This window comes from Coturnix japonica, chromosome 19, assembly GCF_001577835.2.
Source record: "Coturnix japonica isolate 7356 chromosome 19, Coturnix japonica 2.1, whole genome shotgun sequence".
In the NCBI taxonomy this organism is placed as follows: domain Eukaryota; kingdom Metazoa; phylum Chordata; class Aves; order Galliformes; family Phasianidae; genus Coturnix; species Coturnix japonica.
In genome coordinates, this window is record NC_029534.1 from 4417743 (window position 1) to 4439637 (window position 21895).

General features: G+C 53.7%; 5 protein-coding genes across 5 annotated transcripts; 2 read left to right on the top strand and 3 right to left on the bottom strand.

Moving 5' to 3' along the window:
- Positions 1-1430: 1430 nt before the first annotated feature.
- On the bottom strand, positions 1431-9150 carry POLDIP2 (DNA polymerase delta interacting protein 2). Its single transcript, XM_015880540.2, has 11 exons — positions 8953-9150; positions 7811-7892; positions 7128-7225; positions 6629-6725; positions 6129-6204; positions 5426-5533; positions 5116-5252; positions 4100-4126; positions 3789-3914; positions 3305-3384; positions 1431-1906 (listed from the first exon to the last, which is right to left on the bottom strand). Exons 1-11 carry the CDS (start codon positions 9126-9128, stop codon positions 1792-1794), a joined length of 1122 nt encoding a protein of 373 aa, XP_015736026.1. The 5' UTR covers positions 9129-9150; the 3' UTR covers positions 1431-1791.
- Positions 9151-9246: 96 nt separating this feature from the next.
- TMEM199 (transmembrane protein 199) lies at positions 9247-11932 on the top strand. The gene is made up of 6 exons (XM_015880541.2): positions 9247-9441; positions 9512-9585; positions 10102-10191; positions 11000-11039; positions 11406-11518; positions 11653-11932. The coding sequence occupies exons 1-6, from the start codon at positions 9270-9272 to the stop codon at positions 11746-11748; spliced, it is 585 nt and encodes a 194-aa protein (XP_015736027.1). The 5' UTR covers positions 9247-9269; the 3' UTR covers positions 11749-11932.
- Positions 11933-12054: 122 nt separating this feature from the next.
- On the bottom strand, positions 12055-13422 carry SEBOX (SEBOX homeobox). The gene is made up of 2 exons (XM_015880543.2): positions 13070-13422; positions 12055-12942 (listed from the first exon to the last, which is right to left on the bottom strand). Exons 1-2 carry the CDS (start codon positions 13331-13333, stop codon positions 12709-12711), a joined length of 498 nt encoding a protein of 165 aa, XP_015736029.1. The 5' UTR covers positions 13334-13422; the 3' UTR covers positions 12055-12708.
- Positions 13423-13474: 52 nt separating this feature from the next.
- On the top strand, positions 13475-17910 carry KIF12 (kinesin family member 12). The gene is given in 17 exon segments (XM_015880525.2): positions 13475-13732; positions 13849-13894; positions 13896-14014; positions 14236-14289; positions 14384-14462; positions 14536-14657; positions 14790-14865; positions 14944-15262; positions 15335-15426; positions 15652-15781; positions 15861-15979; positions 16062-16166; positions 16239-16498; positions 16614-16767; positions 16841-17061; positions 17136-17263; positions 17353-17910. Coding segments are annotated over 17 exon segments (2169 nt in total). The 5' UTR covers positions 13475-13652; the 3' UTR covers positions 17418-17910.
- VTN (vitronectin) lies at positions 17503-21722 on the bottom strand. Its single transcript, XM_015880539.2, has 9 exons — positions 21580-21722; positions 20329-20474; positions 20009-20128; positions 19240-19584; positions 19006-19145; positions 18696-18852; positions 18438-18587; positions 17794-18066; positions 17503-17702 (listed from the first exon to the last, which is right to left on the bottom strand). The coding sequence occupies exons 2-9, from the start codon at positions 20387-20389 to the stop codon at positions 17584-17586; spliced, it is 1365 nt and encodes a 454-aa protein (XP_015736025.1). The 5' UTR covers positions 20390-20474; positions 21580-21722; the 3' UTR covers positions 17503-17583.
- Positions 21723-21895: the final 173 nt, after the last annotated feature.

Genomic DNA, 21895 nt, shown 5'->3' on the forward strand with positions numbered 1-21895 from the left:
TCAGTAAGTCGAGGGAAGCAGAGCAGCTGTTGCTCTGTTGTGCACTGAATGATTGCAAAGGGGGAGAAAAGAAATGAGCCGTGACCCTCCCCAGCACTGTGTTATCACCTTCTTTTCTCCTGCAAAGAAAGCAGCACAACGGTTTGTGAGGGAGGGTCAACCAAGAGCTGCTCTCTACCAATCCTTACCTACTCCTAAAACAAGCTGTCTAGACCTTCTAACTGTAAAAGCAACGTAGATCACGTCCTACATGACAGGAAAGAAGTAACAAAATTAAGAGACCGGTGACAAATAAACACTGTTTAAGCATTAGGAATTAATTCTCCCTATACAGGTGTTTGTTAGCTGCTGGGCAGCACACAGTCTCTTCCACTGTTTGACCACATAGCGCTGCCATATAGATCCAAATGTGGAGGGAGAAGGACTTGAGGTAACTTCTGGAGCAGGAAAAACAGTCCCATAAGTTATTTATCCCTTGCCATTTATACAAGACCAGGCAAAAGAGCATGATTTGAAACTTTCCACCTAGGCTTCCCATCACAAAGCTATCTCTGCCCCTACAAGTGACCCAGGACCAGGTTTAGGACATCCAGGGACAGCCAACGAGGCTGATGTCTCTATCTCTGCAATCCTTGGAGCTGGTGAGAGCAGTTCAGGCTGGTGAAGAGAATTAACAACAGATGTGCACTGCGGACCAGGCCCTTCAAAGCAAAACTCCCACAAAGCCACACATTGAAAGCTTACAGGTATTTCACCAACCTGTGCCTGCAGTTTGGCAGGGCCCCCTGTGCAGACTACAAAAAAAGAGATACTAATAGTAATAATCACACCCTGCTGAAATGAGCAAGCAGGAGCAAAAGCCAAGCACTACCTCATTGTGGGTGACTGTATTCTGGGTAAAACAAACTATTCCTCTAAGAGCAAATGCTACCAAGAAAACAGAGCCATGTCGTGTATTCCTAGAGCCGGGTAAGCCCTTGAGGGACAAGGGGCTGCTGTCCACGTGCCTTTCAGCTCCCCTGGACTATTGCATCACACAGCCCAGTGTTGCACGCTCCAAAGGCACCGTGTCAGTCTGCTCAGCACTACTTGCCAACACACCTTTCCCTCTCTGTGCTCTCTTCTCCAACGAGACAGGCTTTGCATCACCCCCAGTGTATAACTCAAGCAAGCTGCAAAGCAGGGAGCGCAGCTCACAGGCTGCTCTGCCACACACTGGCTAAAGCCCAGAAAGCAGCTGCATTGCAAGAAGGCTGTGCCTCGTCAGGAAGTACAGCAGTTCATTTCTGCTCCCTAAGACATCCCCACTGCTGCCTTCAGAAGCAGCAAGAAGATTGAGCTGGCTCTGCTTTGCACAGGGATGAAGAGAAGGAACAAGCCAGGACAAGCTGGAGGCAAACTCTAAGCCTTAGTTTATAAAGGAAGACTGGTTGCAACTGGAAGGGCCAGTTTATTAGAGAAACCTCACATTGCAGAGAATTCACAACACATTGGGAAGGATCCAGGCCTGTTGAGGGGGCCAGTCTTCTGCAGCCACACAGATCTACATTGCCCAGGTCCAATCCCAGCAGGTGCCGTTAAGGGAAGGGTTTATTGTAGCACAGCTTATGTTTACAAGCAGCCTGAGAGAGCCAGTACTAAAGCTCAAAAAAGAGCCTCCTTGTTAGACAATGGTTAAAACTGAAATGTTTAAAATGTTTAAAAGCTCCATTCTCCTGGCTGCAGCATGAGGGGGGAGGCAAAGATCTACAACACACGCAGTTCTCTGTGGGTCTCAGCACTCAATCTGCTTTACCAGTGTAGGCCAGAGGGGGGGGTCTTCTCATCTTTGTTGCTTTCCAGAGAAAAGGGTGGGATTCGGACATCAAAGTGGGAACCATCAGGCCTCTCAAATCGAAAAGTACCCCTGCAAAATAACAGCAGAGATCACACTGAGGCCAGGGAGAGACACAGCTAGGAATCATCAGCTAGGCAGTAAGAAACAAGCTCTTCCATATCCTGCAGAGGGACTGGGACTGCTTCAGCATCTGTCTGCCAGGATGACTCATTTATTGGAAGACGTCTGGGCAGTTTACATCACATCTCTAATACACATTTCCTGAATAAAGATGTCATGATTGGAGCCTCCTGGAGGCAAACACACTCCAAGCATCTGCAGCACTGTTTATCTCACGCCCACCCCAAAGGAGATGGAACCATCTGAACTATTTTTACTAAATGACTGCAAGTAAATTCTGATTTGCATTTCTTGGCAGAAGCTCCAGTAGTTGTGTGTGATAATATGAAATCCCATTACAGAAGCAATTGCAAATTATGTCTACTTTGCCCTTCAGAAAGGGTGTGGAGGAACTGAATCTACCTGTTCCTGAAGGCAAAAAGAATTTGCCATGTCCCCATTATTCTCACTGCCCTGAACTTCAGAACCTTCATCTTTTTAGGATACACAAGAGAGGGGAAAGAACAAGAACACTACAACCGCTTTTATTCCCCAGGGCACACATTCAGGCAATTAAAAATGTATAATATGACAAACAAGGGTATAACCTATAGGTAAAGAGCTGCTCTTAAGCTTTTCCCATCTCAGACAAAGGCAGTTTCAAGGCAGCTTAACATCTGAAACAGATTTACTCAAAAAACACAAGCCAGAGACCTGTCACACAGCAGGCAATGGGGGGCTGCACATTTATTGTCCAGAGACAACACTAGATGTACTAACCTAGTTGAAATGCAAAACAAAAAGAAACTGCTTTAACCATGCAGTACAGCAGAACTTCCCCACCTGCCCTTACAGAAGAGAGGACCTGGATGCCAGTTAAACTGAAGGTCTTAGCTGACCTAAACTGGGAGTAACCCCACTTGCCAATTGTTTGTGAACACAAAACCACACTGCAGGAACAGCATCCAAGCCCAGTGGAAGAGCAGCCCCCTCCAAAGAGGGAGCACCCTTGCACACAACCTCTGCTGCCCAGGGAAATGCCAGCATGAAGCCTTGTGTCAAGGACTGAAAGGGAAACTAAGTACAGCAGATCATAGAGAAGTGCTTCATGTCTTCTCTAATCCAGTTCAGCAGAGATCAGAGAAGGAGGATATTAGCCTAGAGCCTTCTTAGTGCAGGAAATCAACTTACCCCTAACTGGGATTACTACTATGAAGAAGCTTATACAAAGACCCTCTTTAACTACCAAATCCCATCCAGTTCACTTCCACTAACCTTTATGCCACAACTCTAGGCTGCAAACTGTGTCCCAGTTGAGTGCTGTGGGATCTTATATCTATAACCACTACTGCAATAGGAGTTTCTTACCACATGTGACCACTGGATGCCTGCAGGGAGACGTGACTGCTGTATTGAAACGCTGGCTGTTCTTTGGATAATACTGGCTCCTGAGAAAACAAAAGACCACTCTACATCAGCAAAGGATCTTATAATTCCTCCACAGACAGGTGTGGAAATTCACACACCAAGAAGAAAACCAGAGATGCACAACCTTCAAAATGTCATTTGGCACCAGTTCCTCTTTTCTGTTTCTTAACAGCTCAGCATCACTCCCAACCCCACAGAAAACAAAACACCCATGGAGTAACACCAGACTCATGTATTAATCCAGTTTTCCCACTGTCAGTAATTTAGGGATACTCTGTGTGAAGTTTCAGTTCACACATACAAATATTACATAAAAAGCTGAGGTGTTTTTGCTGTGTTTTGTTTTTCATTCCTGTTTTCTATTTTACCTCCATTGCCCACTAAGCAATTCACTGGCAAATCAATCCAGCTGCACAATACCTACCCTTCCAACAACACCACGGCCTCGGACTGTTTCCAGGGTGCCAGATAAGCTAAATATCCTCCAGTGCCGTTCTCGGAGCTGAACCACTTCGCTGTCAAGGTTCTCCAAGCGAATACAGTAGCGCCACTGGACAGAAGAAAAACTGTCATCAAGAACCAGAATCAGTTGCAAATAATTGATAACCCGTAGCCAATACTGGGAAACAGTTGCCAGGCAAGGGCTACTCTCCCTCAGAGTTTATCACACAGCAATGATGCCGCAGCAAATAAACTCCTTCCCTTTAGCTGCTTCGCAAAACAAAAGGCACTTACCCAGTAGACATGGGAATTCTGGGCTTCCTGTCAAGAGAAACAGAAGACTTTAGCAGCTGCCCCTCAATGCTCAGTGCCAAAACCTCTTCAGCTGTCAGCACAGCACAAGCACAGGAGCTCACTCTCTCCATGCCAGCTTGATGCAGACAACTCACGTGAGCACAGAGACAGCTGCTCTCCAAATCAGTTGCTGCCTGGCACTGGCTCTGCTCTAGGCACAGTCATGAGGTGGGAGATTTGCAAGAATCTCATGACTACAGAAGGTTGATCTCCATGTTAATTACGCACATTTTACAGATCCAGAAACACCCGTTTCCTTGCCTTCAGGCACCTGTTTTTCTGATGAGGTTAGGACAAACATCAGCTGGACCTATGGAAGCTGCAATTCTGCACCAGAATGTTCACCCATCACAGCACAGCTCCCCCACAGCTGTAACTCCTGTAACTCAGAAATCAAACTGCCACTGTAATTTCCGAGTCTCCCACTCAGAACGTTATTACAACCCTACTGTATTGAATGGTACACATCAAGATGCTACACTATGAAGAGTGAATGGTTATGCATTCGATCCAGAGGCTTCTAACCTCCATTAGAGATAGGATACAGAGGTCAACACCCACAGCACCTCACTGCTGGGCAGGATAACAGGCTTGTGGTACCAAAGACATCTGCTGGAGCAACATTACACACACACAGCTGTTTTCTGTTACAGTAAAGGACAAATTTATAAGCATTCCTAAATATCTTCCTGGCAGTGCTCTGCTGGAAAGTGCAGGGTATTTCTCCTACCCAAGAGGAATCCAAACACAAGAGTTATTCCCAAAGGTGTTATGACAAAACAGTTTCATGCTCATACATGAGCTGGACAATGAGATTGCAAATGGGATCAAAAAGTAATTTCTCCAGTAAGCAAAAAGTACTTTTAGTCAGTAAACAGGCCTTAGAAAAAAAAAATATATATATACAAGTTAAATAGATTACAGAACTAACACAGTGAGTTGTAACACAGACCTACCCTCATGCCCATATAGAAAGGGATGACTGTAACTCGAATGTTCTCTGTGGTTTCCCGGTGCACATCGGAGAGCTCTAACCAGGGGTGGTTCTTTTCCTGCCATGCACAAAGTGTATCCCTTGCTACAAAAGGTGGAACTGCAAGCAGGGAAAGAGCGCTTCAATATATTGTAACAACACAGTTACCAAAAGAACTTAAAAGAAGCTTTAGCGTAACAAAAAAACACACCAGAACACAAGTTTTATGCTGCATCCAAGATGATGGATGGGTTCTAGATACTGTAATACAACGCAATGGGGCCAAAAGTTACCTTTTGTTTGGTCATACATGAGAAATCTCTCAAAGAGCTCATGCTGGATGGGCACTTGATCAGTGGAGCTGTAGGGAAGGATATCTTCATGGCTTACATAGTCTAAACCTGAAAAAAAGAAAGCCCCAAAGCCATTGAATATCTCCAGCAGAGAGCTGCTCAAAAGCCCCCTGACAGAGAAACAGATTCCATTTGCAAGAAGTTGAGAAAAGGATTTTGGCAGCAGAAACTAATGCAACAACTATGACTGCAAGCAAGATGGGACGAAATGGGCTATCAGTAACCTCAGCAGCATTCTGCTGTGTGATTTCTCCACAGGGTGAATTCCAGACAGAGGCTGCAAAGTGACTGTACTGTCACAAAAGGCATTTGGACAGGAAATGCATAGGACAAAAAGAGATCTGGTGGCCCTGGTATAAAACAGGATGGCCTGTATACAACAGAGTATGCATATGGGATCTATGTCTCAGCAGCTCTGAGCAGCCATGCCTTTATCACAGTCTGCCAAACTTCCATCTATGCAAAAGGGCTTCATATATTTTAGTCATTCTGTTGTTTCTAACAGTGCCCTAAACCACAGACAGTTCTACTACAGCAATGTCCTACCTGCAGTGCTGCTTCACTGGTAGAAGTTGGCTCTCTGTGACTTTTTTGAGCTCATTTCATGAGCAATCACACCTCCGGGGAAGTGCATTGTACTAACCTGGTATGGCATAGAGGGCTCTGCTATCATCGTGATTTGCCAGGAACGTCACTGCTTCTGTCTGCGACCTCTGGGACTGAGAAAAGGAAGGTTTATGTCTTTCAGAGCAGACTTTTATGGGTCACTTCCCAGTTACATTTCAGATCACTGTTGTTCTTTCTGAAGCGTTTTAGGTTTGTTTTACTTGACCAATTCACCTCCTAATATTTCTAGACTAATTCTTCACCCAATTCAAATAAATTCTCAGGGCTGCAACTCACATTCACAATTGCCTGCATATAACAAAATAGAGACAGCAAAAGAATGAGAGGAAATAAGGTTGGAAAGAGGAAAAACAATCCAGAAAACAGTCGTATGACATTCCAGGATACTTTCCTTAGGGAAATTATGACTTGACAAACAGTATAGATATATACATAGATTTATAGCCACAGGAAGAAAAGAATTCACATTGGAGAAGATATCTTAATTTCAATACCAAGATTATATTGGTTACTTACTATATGTGGACAATCCCGAGCATCTATTAGCACCTGATAGTAAGTATGTGTTTTGCCCTTGACCTCTTTGGAACCATGGCCTGCTGTATTCTCACTCCTAAACAGAAAAGGAGAACGCTGAGCTCAAGTGTGTGCTCACCAACCCCTGCTTCATCCAGTGCTCAGAAGGGGAAGGAGTTCACTTCAGGATGGCAGCAAACTGCTGTCAACCAGGAGCAAGCACATTCCTAACAATAATCTGTTAAAATACATTTCCCAGTCTGCAGTCACTCAATTCCATTTTCACTTTCTCACTCTCACACGTACACTCTCTTCCTTCGTCTTTCCGTCATCCTGCCCCTAATTAACAGAAAATTAATGCAGGGTCTTGTTTGAGCACATCTCTCCCAGTTTATCCCCACACAAAACAGAGCCATCCCCTTAAAAAGACTTGTTTGCCTCAAGCAGGAAACTCGCTAATAGCATAAATATAACTGTATAAACAAGAAAGAATCCTTACTTTTCTGCAACTGGAGAAGCAACATCTCGATCATAGAGCCTAGCTTGCCAAGGAAACAGGACTATTCCTCGATAGCCAAACACACTGTGAAGAAACAGCTGAAAGGAACAAATAGTTGCATTTGAACACACAGCAAACTTCACTCAGATCCAACAGAAAACACAAACCCCGTGAGGGTTTTGTTACATGGGAATACAGGGACAATCACTACAGCAGAGACACAGAGGGAACATAATGTGAGATGGGAACAAATTTGTGTTGCTTCTGTCCCCACAAAACAAACGGTTAAACCAGCAATAAAGCAGTGGATCAAAAGAAGTGCAGAAAGGAAAGAGGGATGGAAGAGACTGCAGAAACATATGAGAGTGTAAGATGTGCACAAATGACAAGTTCAGTTATTTCTCAGATTCAGCAGTTTTCCCTTTTGCTGCTAAAGGGAGAAAAATTAAAACTGGAGAGTAAATATCACTGCACAAACAGATGTGTCATGTAGCAGATTCTTATCAACTTGCTACTGTCAGATGACTGACAAACTGCCAACACAGCAGACACAAGAAACACCAAACTGTGACACTTCTGGCCTTCGACTCCCATACCACAGCCTCCTCATGGGCAGATCACTCAGCTAACCCACACCTGTATGAAGAGCTGCAGGATCAGCTCTGCTCCCCAGTTCAGCTCACCTGGCCCGTCTCATATTTGCCATGTTGCTTTGGTGCCTCAAACACTCCCACTGTCTCCAGCACTTTGCCCTCCAGACGGTTCCTAGGAGCAGACAGAGGTTTTGCTGGCTGTGCAGGGCAGCACATGGGGCATGTTGGGCAGTGTGCCCAGAGCTGAGAGCACTATGCATAGCACCCAAGCCCCCTCCCTGTACCTCATATGTTCCCATGAGCACCCATTATCCTGCCCTCTGCCCCAGTGTCCCCCCCAGGCCTCCCCTCCCTTTTCCAATCACCCCCAGCATCCCAACCCTCAGTCCCCCACTAACCCTACTCCAAGCACTCCAACACCCCCACACACACCCCTATGTCCCTAACTCACCTCAACGCCACCCCTTAAACCCTAGNCTCCAAGCACTCCAACACCCCCACACACACCCCTATGTCCCTAACTCACCTCAACGCCACCCCTTAAACCCTAGGGCATCCCAAACAACAGCCCCAAAAACACCTGACACAACCCAAACACCCCTTAACCCCCATCCAACACCCCGTCACCCATCCCAATAGCCCCTCATTCACCTCAACACCCCCTCTTTCACCCCACTACTCCTCATCCACCCCAATAAACCCGACCCACCAACACCCCCTCATCCACCCCCAAGACCCACCCACACCAACCCCCCTCCACCTCCTCCAACAACCCCCGAACCACTTTACCATCCCCTCACCTCTCACCCATCCCAACGCCCCCTCAACCCCCCAACCCTCCCCTCCCTTTTCCAATCACCCCCAGCACCCCAACCCTCAGTCCCCCACTAACCCTGCTCCAAGCATCAACACCACCACACACACCCCTATTCCCTAAACGTCACCTCACGTCCACCCCCTAAGACTAAGCCACATCAAAACAAGCCCCACACACCGGCCAAAAACATCAACAAACCCAAAAACCCCTTACCCCACCATCGCTGTCACTATTCCAACAGCCCCGTCTTTCACGCTCAACCCCCTCATTCCCCGCCATACCTCCTCATTAACTCCCAATAAACTGAACCCGACAACACCGCCCCACCCACCCCCTCACCCATGTTCCCCCCCACCCCCCACCCCCACACCCCCAGAAACCACTTTAACGTCCCGTCCCCCCCCACAGGCCTCACCGTGACGACAGGTGCCTCCGTTGCAGCACCGCCAAGGCCGCGCCGCTCCCCCCGCTCAGAGCCCTGTGCACACGGACCGGGGGCGGTTCCCACAGCGGTTCGCACAGCGGCAGCCCCCGGGCACGGCACCGACCCAGCGCCGCCGCCAAGTAGCGCCGCGCCGCCCCGCACGACATCCCGCCGCCGGCCCACACTGCAGTGCGAGCCCCACTTCCGGTCCTCCCCTTCCCGGAAGTGTCTCACCTGTGACGCTCTAGCCAACCGTTGTAACAGAACTCTATGGTGTTTGGAGTCTCCTCGGTAACCAGCCGGACAAGATGGCGTCGGCGATTCGAGCCGGGCCGCGGTTGAAGAGAGCGGTGGAAAGCGAGGAGCTGTGCGGGCTGAACGCAGCGCTGCGGGATGAGCTGAGGGAGGCCGTGGATTCCAAGGGCTCCCTGGTGCCCTTCAGTTTGCTGCGGAAGCTGCACAGCGGGCTGCGGGAGGCAGGTAGGCCGGGTGGGGCCTAGCTCACCGCCCTGCATCCCGCCGCCGTTAAGCGGCCCGTTGTGCTCCGCAGGGTTCCCCGTGTACCTCTACGAGCTCCTGACAGACAGCGACATCGCCCTGCCCGAGGTGCCGGTACAGCCGCGGGTAGGTGAGGGCTGGGGAACGGCCGGGAGCTGCCACCGCCTCCCGAGGCCCTGACGGTGATAATGGACTTCACACTGAATCACAGAATGACCCGGGTTGGAAGGGACCTCAAGGATCATGTAGTTCCAACCCCCTGCCTGGCAGGGCCACCAAACATACACCTTTACTAGATCAGGTTGCCCAGGAGATGCTATAGATCCCCATAGAGACCCCATAGATCCCCATACAGACCCTATAGACCCCATAGACCCCATATAGACCCCATAGACCCCATATAGACCCTATAGACCCCATAGACCCCATACAGACCCCATAGACCCCATAGACCCCATACAGACCCCATAGATCAGGTTGCCCAGGGCCCCGTCCAACCTGGCCTTGAACACCTCCAAGGACGGGGCATCCACAACCTCCCTGGGCAGCCTGTTCCAGGGCCTCACCACTCTCCTAGTGAAGAACTTCCCCCTGACATCCAACCTAAATCTTCCCTCTTTTAACTTAAAACCATTTCCCCAGAACCCGGAGCTGGTGGCCAGGCTGGAGCGGATAAAGGCCAAGCTGGCTAATGAGGAGTACAGGAGGATGACCCGCAACGTCACCGGGCAGGTGAGCAGCATGATTCCCACCTATGGATGGATGTTCAGCCTCCCCTGTGAGACACAATTACAGAGGAGGTTCAGTTGAATATCAGGGAAAGGTTCTTCATCAAATAGTGTTGGGGCACTGGAACAAGCTGCCCTATAGGGCAGCAGACATGGCACCAAGCTGCGGGAGTTCAACAAGCATCTCTCTGTGTTGGACTTGGTGATCATTATGGATCCCTTCCATCTCAGGATGTTCTGTGATTGTGTGAACACGGTGTCTTCAGTGCTCCTGAGGCAAAACTGAGGGGCAGATGGAAGGAAATCCATCTCTCTTAGAGGGAAAATAATGAAGCAGCCAGACTGCCAGGTTGGTGTTGTGTATTGGTTCATCTTCAAGCTGATACTCGCATGAAGAACAGAAGCTGATGCTCTGTCAATCTCTTGTTAGAGTCTGGCTTTCTAAGTTCAGGATGCTCCTATACAGATAGGTATGTGTATGTGGGCATTGGCTGCTGCCCCATCACAATTCAAGGCAAGACCCTTGAGGGTCTATTTAAAGACAAATCCCCATCCAAGAACACACTCAAACCCCAAGAAATGCTTTGATTAGAAATTACCCATCTCGTTGTCAATGAATCAGACCACAAACATAAATGCAGAAAAAACATGGGCCCTGTGGAATTGCTGCTCCCCTGCAGCCCATCTGACAGCTGCCATGACCTGATCTCTCACCAGGTCTTAGAAACTGGACAGGGTTTTGCTATTGCTTTTATTCTGCATATAATGTTAAAATACAGTGGAACTCACGTTGTTTTAATCCTTTCTTTTAGGATATGAACCACGGGACATTGGCTGAGTTTGGGAGGCAAGGTGAGTGGCTGTTTGTCTTGCTGACACACGATGGTATGTATCAATAGCAGAGAAGTCAGACACGGGACCCATCACATCACTCATAGTTGGACCACATCACTAGTAGCTGCATCACATCACATCACTAGTAGCTGGCCTCAACCAGCCTCTCTGAGCAACAGCATCACCCTGAAAGGTGCTAAAACTCAAAGTGTTTCCTCCAGTAAAGGAGCAGCCAGTCTGTTGTTCTTAAGTATTTCTAGAGGTGTAAAGCATGTGAATTCTCAAGCATTCCTGTAGCCCAGCTGATGCAGCCACAGGCAGATTCAGCCCGCAGGATTACAGCTTGCCCCTCACCAATCCCTCATCTCTCCCTTTTCTCTCCAGTTCGCTCTGTTAAAGCTGTAGTCGTCACCATATTCAACTTCTTTGTCACCGTGGTGGCTGCGTTCGCCTGCACATACCTGGGCAGCCAGTACGTCTTTGTGGAGACAGCAGCGGTGAGTGAACCTGGTGGCCACGGCCTCAGAACCAGCACAGAACCTGTGGGCAGGGGCAGATGCTGCCCAACACCAGGCAGCAGCTCAACCACACACATACACACACACACTGTCACTTGTCTTTCTACCCACAGCGTGTCCTGTCAGCAGTAATTGTGGCCTCAGTGGTTGGCTTGGCTGAACTGTATGTGATGGTACGCACAATTGAAGGAGACCTTGGGAAACTATAGCCACACACATACCCATCAGTGCTCTCTACATGAGTCATTTGTTTGGAGCATCTGATCTCTGGACTGTCACCTAGTAAATGTTACCACCCCAGCACAGAGAAGCTTACAAGATGTTGTTGTCTCAGTTACCCTGTAAAGTTTCTGTCTTTTCATTACGGAATTAAATAACAGTGTATGTTTTCAACCTCCTTCCTGACCTGGCCTCTGAAAGACATCACAGACAGCCATGGATCTTCCCTCTCCCTCTGCAGCTCGCATCCTGCTGTCTGCAATGGAAACCAGGGCTCTTGCTTAGCCTGTCCTTCCTGCTCCCACCTGGTCTCCTACCTCTTTTAGGGAGAGCAGTACTCACTCATGGTCGGCTTGGCAGTACGTAGAGATGGTTGTCCTCCACACAGGTCTGTTCAGGATAACACCCAGTGTCCCAGCAGCAGTCCTACCCTCTGCACACCTCATACCAAACCCATTTTCTCTGGCTGAGGAGGGAAAGCAGCTCCAAAAAGAGCCTGGGTGCTTCTCGGCTGCCATTGAGCAGAGAGCAGAGCTCGCTTAGTGCCCCCTATGGCCATACAGTGGGGAGGGGGCTCTGCTGGGCCCAGGGGACCCAGACACCTGCAGGGTGGGCGCTATGCCAGAGCTGGACACGGTGATTAATGCTCTGATGGCATTTAAGCCCCTCTGTGAACACGCTTTAATATCCGATACGGGGGAAATCTGCCGGCACCTGCGAACGTGCCTGAGGATTAAGGGAGGCCACGCCACAATCATCTGCAGATCCTGCCTCAGATTAAGGTATTTTTCCTAAAAGATTAGTCGGTATTAGGGGGGCTGATTGGGAGCTGGCCCCGTCACGGCCGCAACCAGCATTTAGGATATTGGATGGATGTTGTAGGAACCGCTGGACAAGCAGTAATTGCACACCCTAATGAAGTCAGGGCATTAAGCCCCAGTACACCCCGCTTACGGCTCGCCCAGATTGGTGATGGCTGCGCTGTAGATAAGGTCAGAGATAGAGCCCAGCGAGGTGGGGAGGCCCCATGCAGGGCTGTGGGCTCCCGATGGTGGCAACGTGGGGAATGGGATGGTGCTTTCGGGGGTCACCACGGGCGGATCCTGGTCCCCTGGTGGCGGTGATGGTGGTGGCTCCGGTTTGGTGCTGCGGATCCTGCGAGCACGGCGGTTCTGGAACCAGACCTGGGGCAGGGAATGGGGGGAACCGTGAGACAACGGGAAGAGCCCAACGATGAGGGTATGCAGGATGGGGACCCCGGGAGGGATGGAGGGAGGTTGGGAAGGTGTCGGGGGTCCCAGCCCTGCTCACCTGGATCTTGGCCTCAGGCAGCTGCGTGAGCTCAGCCAGGCGCTCTCGGGTGGCGATGTCCGGGTAGGGCACAGCGGCGAAGGCCCGCTCCAGTTCTGACAGCTGCCCCCGGCTGAACGTGGTCCGTCGCCTCTTCCTCGGTCCCCCCGGGCAGGAGCACGGACCCGGAGCTCGGTTCTCTGTCCCCGCCGCAGAACCGCCCGCCCCATCGGGGAAGCGGAGCAGCGGCTGTGGGGCTCGGGGGGCACCTGGAGCCGCGCTCATCCTGCCCGGCTCCCCCGGCCCCGCTCCCTGCCCGGCTTTTATCCCCTCCCGGTGGGCTGGGACCGCCCCGAGCGGGCGGTGCTGACCGAGTCCCCCCTCCCCGCCTTTACACCCCGCCGGTTCCCTGCGGCCGGTCCCTCCGACGGCAGCATCCCGGGGACATCGCGGTGCGCTCAGTGTCACATCATCCCAGCAGTTCCCTGTACCAGACAACCCGACAGCTCCACGAGCTGCTTCCCCACCATCAGTAACCCCAGTTTAACCAGATACTGGGCAACCCGACGGCTCCCTAAGCCTTTTCCCCATAGGAACCCCAGCTATGAAGGAGGCACAGGGGTCCAGTGTCACCAAGTTGGGAAATTCAGCTGATGCTGTGACCTTCTACATCCCTCCTGGGGTGAGATGACCCCATGCAATACCCATTTCCTGCCTCCCAGACTAACCCCCCCCTTGTGCCACCCTCCTGCAGGGCTGGCACCAGTCAATGTTTAACCGGAGCGGCGGTACCGGTTGTGCAGGGCAGACAGAGCTGGATGGTGGTGGATCCCACCAGGGCTGAGCAGGAGCTGCTGCCGCCATGAGCGAGGGGTGCGAGGGGAGAATGGAGGCGGAGAAGGAGACGGGCTGGGGGCCCCAATCAGGAACACGACCCAAAATGCTCCCACGGAACCAACTGCGACGGTAAGTCTGGGGGAAACAGAGTGGGGTGAGCCCAGGGCCTGAGCAGCCACCGCTGATACAGCCAGCACATAAAGGCTGAGGAGGAAAGGACAGGGGGGTCCCTGTGTGGGGACATGGCAGGACAGCACTTCATGCCCTGCCAGGTGCTGGGGCACAGTGCACATGTGGGTCCCTCTCCCAGAGATGCCTCCTCCACCCACTGCCCCTTTTTTCCCCCTCAGGAGCCCCAGCAGGGAGCAGGAGGGCAGAGAAACACGCCTGAGAGTGGTGCTGAGGTCAGTGTCACCCGTTCCCAAGCTCAGTATCACAGTGCGATCCCCGAGGATCCCCATGTGATGCCTCCTGTGTGTCCCCTTGTGCCCCAATCAGGGTCCGACCACTGACCTGCACAGAGACACGTCGAGGTGACCGGCACGTGGTGCACAGCCTGGGCAATGGCACCGTCCATGTGAGTATCACCCCCCAACAGTGGGGCTGGGGGCTGTGAGCTCCTCCTGAGCCACTGCCATCCCCATACCCAGGTGAGCGCAGCCAGACACGATGCCACCTTCACCTTCAGCTCCGTTTTTGATGCGGGTGCCTCACAGGAGGCCGTCTTTGAGGGCAGTGGCATGCGGCAGCTGGTGGAGCTGGCAGTGGAAGGGTGAGTCCCCCATATGCCCCCCACCCTACATCCAGAAGGCACCAGGATGTCTGCATTGCCCGCATGGTGCCGAGAGGTGGCATCCCTCTGCCATAGCCTGGGGCCATACCTGAGGCTCAGCGTCTCCTCCAGCTTCTCCTGCACTGTTTTCGCCTACGGACAAACAGGCTCGGGGAAAACCTACACCCTGATGGGCCCCCTGGGGCAGGTACCATGATGGCACCCAATAGTGGGACAGGCAGCCGGTGCCAGCGTGTGATCCACTGAGCTTGTGGCATCTCCACAGAGTGATGCCCCGGGGTTGCTGGGGCTGATGCAGAGATCCTTCTCCTGCCTCCTGGAGCTGAGCCGTGGCACCGGCCTGACACTCAGTGCCTCCTATTTAGAGATCTACAACGAGCAGGTGAGCACTCACCCAGCCCCACTGCCAGCCCCACTGACATCTCCTGACCCCTCTGCCACCCCCAAGGTCAGAGATCTGCTGAGTGCAGGGCCGCCACGTGCCCTACCCCTGCGCTGGAGCAAAACCCATGGCTTCTACGTGGAAAACCAACTCAGTGTGGACTTTGAGAGCCTGGAGGCTGTTGTCGAGCTGCTCCTGCAAGGTGCTGGGCTGTGGGGTAGGGTACGCATGGGAGGTACCCGCCAGGTCCCCCTGCAGCTTTCTGTCCCAGCAGGTTCCCAAAGACGACGGACCTCAGCGCACGCACTCAATGGGCACTCGAGCCGCAGCCACGCCATCCTGAGCATCCGCATCCGCAGCCAAGCAGTGAGCCCTGATCCTGCTGTGGGGACATATGGGGAGGGTTGGGGCCCGGGGGGATCCTCCAACCCCAAGGTAGGGGCTGCCTCCTCCTTCCCAAGGTTTGGTGGTGCTGGGACCACATCCATTTGGTGGGCACGGACCACATCCTGAGCTCAGGAGGTTACACAACAAGGGAAATGTGGGTGGGATGCAGGACAGCAGCATCACACCAAGTGTTTTCCCCCCCAGCCCGGCGCCAGCAAGCAGGGCACGCTGTGCTTTGTGGACCTGGCTGGCAGTGAGCGGGTGAAGGACACCGGCTCCAGCGGGGAGCTCTCTGTGGAGGCCAACAACATCAACCGCAGCCTCCTGGCCCTGGGTAAGAACTGAGGGACCCTGTGGGCTGTAGAACCCCACTGCCACCCCACTGCACTCTCTGCAGCTCATTCTCCCTCTAGGACACTGCATCTCCCTGCTGGCCAAACCCCGAGGGAAGCGGACACACATTCCCTACCGGGACAGCAAGCTCACCCGGCTGCTGGCACGCTCCCTGGGCGGCTCAGGGGTCACGCTGATGGTATGGGAGGAGGTGCATGGAGCCAGGGAGGCCCATGGAGAGGAAGGCTGAATGGGGACAGAGTGGCTCAACTCATTGGCAGGTCGCCTGCATCTCTCCGTCCTCACGCTGCCTCTCAGAGACGCTGAGCACGCTGCACTACGCCAGCAGAGCCCGCAGGGTTACCACCAGACCCGTGGCCAACAGGGTAAGGGAAGGGATGGGATGCTCATCCCCCACCGTGGGACCCCCACCCTGAACCATCCCCTGGTGCTCTCAGGTGCCTCGGGAGAAGCTGCTGCAAACCTTGGAGGAGGAGATTCAGGCACTGCAGCTGGAGAATCTCTCCCTGCGGCAGCAGCTCAGCCTGCCCAGGAGCGGGGAGGTGCCGGGGGCATGGCCTGGCTGGGTCGGCAGGTACAGCCCTGGGGGGCTGCACTGCCTCCCCCTTGAAAGGCAGCTCCCAGAGGAGGGAGCTCCAGCCTGGCCCAGCCTCTATGGGCTGCTGCGGGACTTTGTGGTGGAGAATGAGCAGCTCAGGTATGGGGGTCCCTCAGGACACACAGGACCCATGAGCAGAGGGTTTCTAGCAGCTCATGTGTTGGTGCCTCTCCCAGGGCTGCTGCTGCCCTGCTCTTCTCCCTCTTCTCCCCAGACAGCCCCAGCCACCCCCAGACCCCAGCAGTGGTGACATCCCGACCATCCCATCCCACAGCCATGCCCCACACCGGAGCATCCACATCCCACTCAACCACCCCACATGGCCTCGGCACCCCAACACGATGCCCACCTCTGCACATCGGCTGCCAGTGAGTCCCCAGTGACCCCATGCACGATGCATGGTGACACTGTGCCAACACCCACTGCCCTCTGCCTTTGCAGAAGCTGCCTCCTGCCTCCAGCTGCCCCCAGTGCTGCACCAATACCATTGTGTCCCAGGTAAAGTCAGTCCCATTGCAGAGGGTGGCAGGGTGTGGGGACAACCTGATGGCTCTGCCTGGCCCCCACGTACTGCAGGTCCCCAACAAGGGAAGTGCCAGCCTCCCACTGCCCACCCAGGACAATGGCACCGTGCCCAGCTGTTGGCTGCAGAAGGGAAATTGGTGAGAACTGAGGGTGAGGAAAAGCCCCAGGCTTGTTGGGAGGTCAGGGTTTCACTCATTCATCCTCACAACAGGAGCCAGGGCAGGAGCTGGAGCTCCCTGCAGCAGCACACAGTGCCACGGGATAGCCAGGAGGCAGCGGGCACCGACGGAAGAGTCATCCCTTCAGCCCCACCATGGCCAGGACCCCCAGAGCCCAGAGGTGAGCAGTGCTGTGGGGTCAGGCTCTGTGGGGCTGGAAGCCCGACCCCAGCACGCTGCAGGCCTGATCCCACTGCTCCTGCCTCACAGGTGCCGGAACCATCCCTGTGCTGCAGTGGGAAGAAGCCTCGGAGTGGCTGGCGGAGCAAATTTGAGCACTGCACTCACACCGTGATAGGGACACACTGGGGACAACAACATGCTGCAGAGACTGCACAACACACAGACCTCGTTCTGATGGACAGACAGATGGACACGGCGCTGGTGGTTTATTTGGGTCTAGCTAGGTGCCATGCTGCTGGGGGCCGTGGTGGGGCCCATTCAGGTGCTCTCCTCATCAGGCTGCGGGCAGTGCAGCCAGTACTGCGCGATGGAGCGCGGGTAGCGGGGCTGCACCAGGTCCACGCGCTTGGTGCGCAGGTTGACGCGGTAATACTTGTCTGGAGGGGGGACAGAAGGAGGTGTCAGACCTCACTGCCAGCTCCACGCTGTCCCAAAGCATCCCCAGCCCCAATTATCCCCCAGACTCACCCCCTATGAAGAAGTAGACGCTCTGTAGGGTCTCGCACTGTGATCCTGACAGCCAGTCGCTTTCAGTGTCGGTAGATTCGGAATCGTTGTTCAGCCAACCCCAGAGACCCAAATTCAGAGTGCGATGGTTCCTGTACCTCATGCGGTTGCGACGGGAATTCCTCCTACGGGGCTGCCGGGATGACACGTAGATCCTGCCAGCCATAGCAGCGTCCAGACGGTTGGGCACCCCCCGCCAGTCCCTGCTGATGAGCCGTGGGCTGCTCGCCCCAACTGCCAGAAAGCAAGAAGAGTTAGAAGCAAGAGTTAGGGGGCAGCAACACATGGATGCTGGCATCTGCCCCACAGACAGCCCCCATTGCCTGCCCCGTGGCACAGGGATGCTCCAAAGGGTCCCCGGTGTGATGGGTTGTGTGTTGGGATCTTGCCCAACTGTAACGTCTCTATGAGTGGATGTGGTGGGGATGGGTCTTTTCCAACCTTAATGAGTCTACAGTAGAATTAGCAGACATGGTGGAGAGGGGTTGACCATTGGACTCGATAGTCTCGGAGGTCTATTCCAGAATTAAAGATTCTATCTATGACTCTGTGAATGGGCACAGTGGGGAGGGGTTGGCAGTTGGACTCGATGTCCCAGCACTTACCCGTCCTACCACCGAAGAGGGAAAGGAAAATGTCCTCCCAGCTGTCACGGTTCATGAAGGCGTAGTGGTTGAACACGGTGGAGGGAGAGGACTTATCACACTCGGCCTGTGTGGGCTGGTGGGCAAAGTCATAGGACCAGTAGTACGCACCTAGGGGAAGGGATATGGGTTATCACTGTGGCACTTGGGGCTGAGCAGCATCCAGGGGGGCATCCTACCCAAGGCCTCCATGGGCATCAGGAGGGCTGGTTGTGTTACCCTTGAAGAAGTAGACTCGCTCATTGCCACGGTAGCTGTGCGCCGGGAGGGCGAAGGCAGCGTCGATGTTATTGGGGATACCCTCAAAGCCCTCAGAGATTTCACGTGGGTAACCAGGGTCCAGGGCTCCGTCATCAAAGCGCCAATACTGGCTGCCCTGGAAAGGAGCAGGGGGGTTGGCAAGGTGACAACAGGTATGAAAGTGCTGGGGATGGCCATATCTGGGGACATCCAGAAGCCACCGCGTGCATGTGGAAGGTCCCAAGGGGAAAGGGGAGGTGGGTGCTGTGACCAGGAGAGCTCTGCCCACCTTGAAGAGGTATGTCTTGCCCTGGCAGTTGATGCGTGTGAAGGCTGCATCAATGGGGCCCTCAATGCCCCAGACATCACTGATGAGCTTGGGGTAGCCAGGCCGCACGCTGGACTTGTCCAACTCATAGAAGTATTTCCCTGGATAAAGAGGGGAAGAGGGAGGTGGGAGATGAATGACCAGCACAAGGTGGCAAGGGAAATATCGAGGTACCAGAAAAAGGGCTGTGAGTACCTCGGAAAGCATAAAGGGAGCCATTCTTCAGGTCAGTGAAGGCATTGAAAGGTTTCCTGCTGCACAGCTCCTCGGGCTCATCCTCCGAGCTTGGGTTCCTGGTCCCATCAGATGTGGTGGTGGTGGTGGTGGTGGTGGTGGGGTGGATCGTGGGCATTTCTGTCTCTACTGGTGTCTCCTCAGTGGCTGTGTCGGTCTCCCGTGTTGGTGATGGGGACTCGTGTGGTTCTGAGGGGTGTTCTGTGGGCGCTGGTGCCCCTGTGGGCCTTGCTGTACCGGTGTCAACGGAGAGGTCGTAGTCGAGGTAATCATCCTCCGGCAAGGCAAAGACATCTCCTCGTGTCACTGCAGAGGGGACAGGTTGGTCACAGTGCCCTGAGTGTCCCCATGCCAGATACAGGTCCTCCCAGGGCACTGAGTATGATGGGATGTGTCGTGGGATCCTGCCCAACCTTCATGACTCTTTGAGCAGACATGGTGGGGAAGGGTCGGTGTTTGGCCCTGACCATCCCAGAGTCCTTTCCCAACCTTAATGAGTCTATGGGCTTTGAAGTGATGGCAAAGACATCTCCCTGGATCACTACAGAGGGGACAGCTTGGTCACAGATCCCCAGGTGTCCATACATTGGGTATAGCTCTTCCCAGGGTACTGAGTTCTGCAGCACCGCAGTGCCAAACCCCAGTCCTGCCATGGACACAGGACACTGTTGGGAGCCCTGAGGCCACCGAGGCCAGTGACAGGGGACACGGGTGGCAGCAGGGCTGGTACCTTTGGCTTTGCAGACGGTGGAGTAGTCACTGCAGCAGCTCTGGTAGTAGTTGCAGAGGGTGTCACACTGGCATTTCTTCAAGGCATTGAAGCCCTCATCACAGCGACCTTCACAGGAGTCTGCAAGAGCACAGAGGGAACACAGCGGGGTGAAGGCAAACGTGATGACATCCCCAACCTCTCCATGGGCACCCGGGTGGCACCTTTCCCCACTCCCCCCCATGCAACAATATATGTGACCCAACAGCAGGGATTTGCTCGGCATATCCATACCATCACCCCATCCCCATGGCAGTGAGCAGGGCAGGGTTGGGGCTCACCTTCAGCAGCATGAGTCAGGGCGAGCAGGGCCAGCACCAGGACAGGCAGCAGCAGCCTCATGGTGGGCAGCCGGGAGCGCAGCCCTACTGCGACTGAGCAGGATGCAGAGCTGGGGCCCCAGCATCCGCTGTTTGCTCAGCCTACCCTGGAGAAAACAAACAGGGCAAGGTCAGTGCATGGGATGATGGGCAGCACGCTCCCTCCTGCTCTCCTCCCTTCTCAGCCCACGCTGTGCCAAGGGGAAAAGCTCTGTGTGTGTACTCACATGTCAGAGGGTTTGGGGAATGCTGCCTTGCAGGAAGCCTGGCAGCAGGAAGGGAGACCTGAAGGATGCAGGCAGGGTATGGGGCTGGATTGGGGCTGGGGGTGAGCGGCCATAGGCAGAGGGAAGTGCTCCGCACTTTCGCTACAGTAGGCAAACAAAAGCTCGTGTATTTTGCTCCCCTCGTTCCCTTTCTGACCAAGCTTTTCGGTTACTAATTAATGTCAACTCAGCTCTTTCGGCGGCTCCTGATAACTGCGGGACGGTTATTTAATCGGGGTCAAGGAGCAAATGTGCACAAGTGCGATGGTGATCCCACTCTGGGGTGTTTCGTACTGCTGGGGTGTTGTTGGGGCAGAGCTCCACTGGGGAACGACCGACCTGGGGTGGCCACAGTGCCATTCCAAGTGACAAAACTTGGGGAGAGAAGACAGCCCCGTGGGTTTTCCCCCTGCCAGGCTGGTACAGCCAGTTCCTGGCATTGGCTGCTCCCTCCCTTGCTGGGAAGACCTCTGGTCTTGTGCCGAGTGAGGCATTTCCAGCTCTGGTTGAGCAACGGGCTATGGGGCAGAGCTCCTCCTACAGCCCCTCACCCCACTCCTGCCCCCATCTGGGGCTGCCACCATCCTTGTGCGCAAGTAAGTGTTGCACTGCGTTCATCCCATCCCCACACAGCCAAGAGTGGGGGTTGGCAGAGGGGCTGGGGACCCCCAGGGCAGCAGCAGGGACTGGGCAGCACCAAAACCCCATTGCTGATGGGCTCAGACCGAGCTGCTCGCTGCTTCCAGGCTCCCAGCCACCTCCCCACTCTCAGCTCCCACCAATCACTCGAAACCCTCCCAAGAAGCAAAGCAGAGCAAAACAAAGCTTTCTAGGACAAGGCAAAGGGAAGGGCTTGAACTCTGTCCCCTCCACAGCAGAAAACCCTTATTGCTGCATCACAGCCACACCGCGACCCCTGATAATGACTTATCAAGGAACTGCTTACTGGTTCTGTGCCTCCTGGTCACTGTCTGATGTCCTGGTGCTGTCTGATGTCCCTCCCTGCGTCTGTTCTGGGTCCTGGGAGGATTAGAAGTGGCTCTGTGGCATCACAACATCAGCTTGGATTTAAGTCTGGGGCTGAGCTGTTTTTGGAGCTGAGGATTTAAGCTGCTCCTCCCAAAGCATTTCTGCCCTGAGCACGTCTGGCCTGGAAAAAGGAAATAAAAGGTGCCCAGGGTGCCTTGCTCCTTCTTTTATCATGCAAATCTCGAGCCCACCCAAGAGCTGCTCTGAATTTCCCATGCAGCAGTTACTGAGCG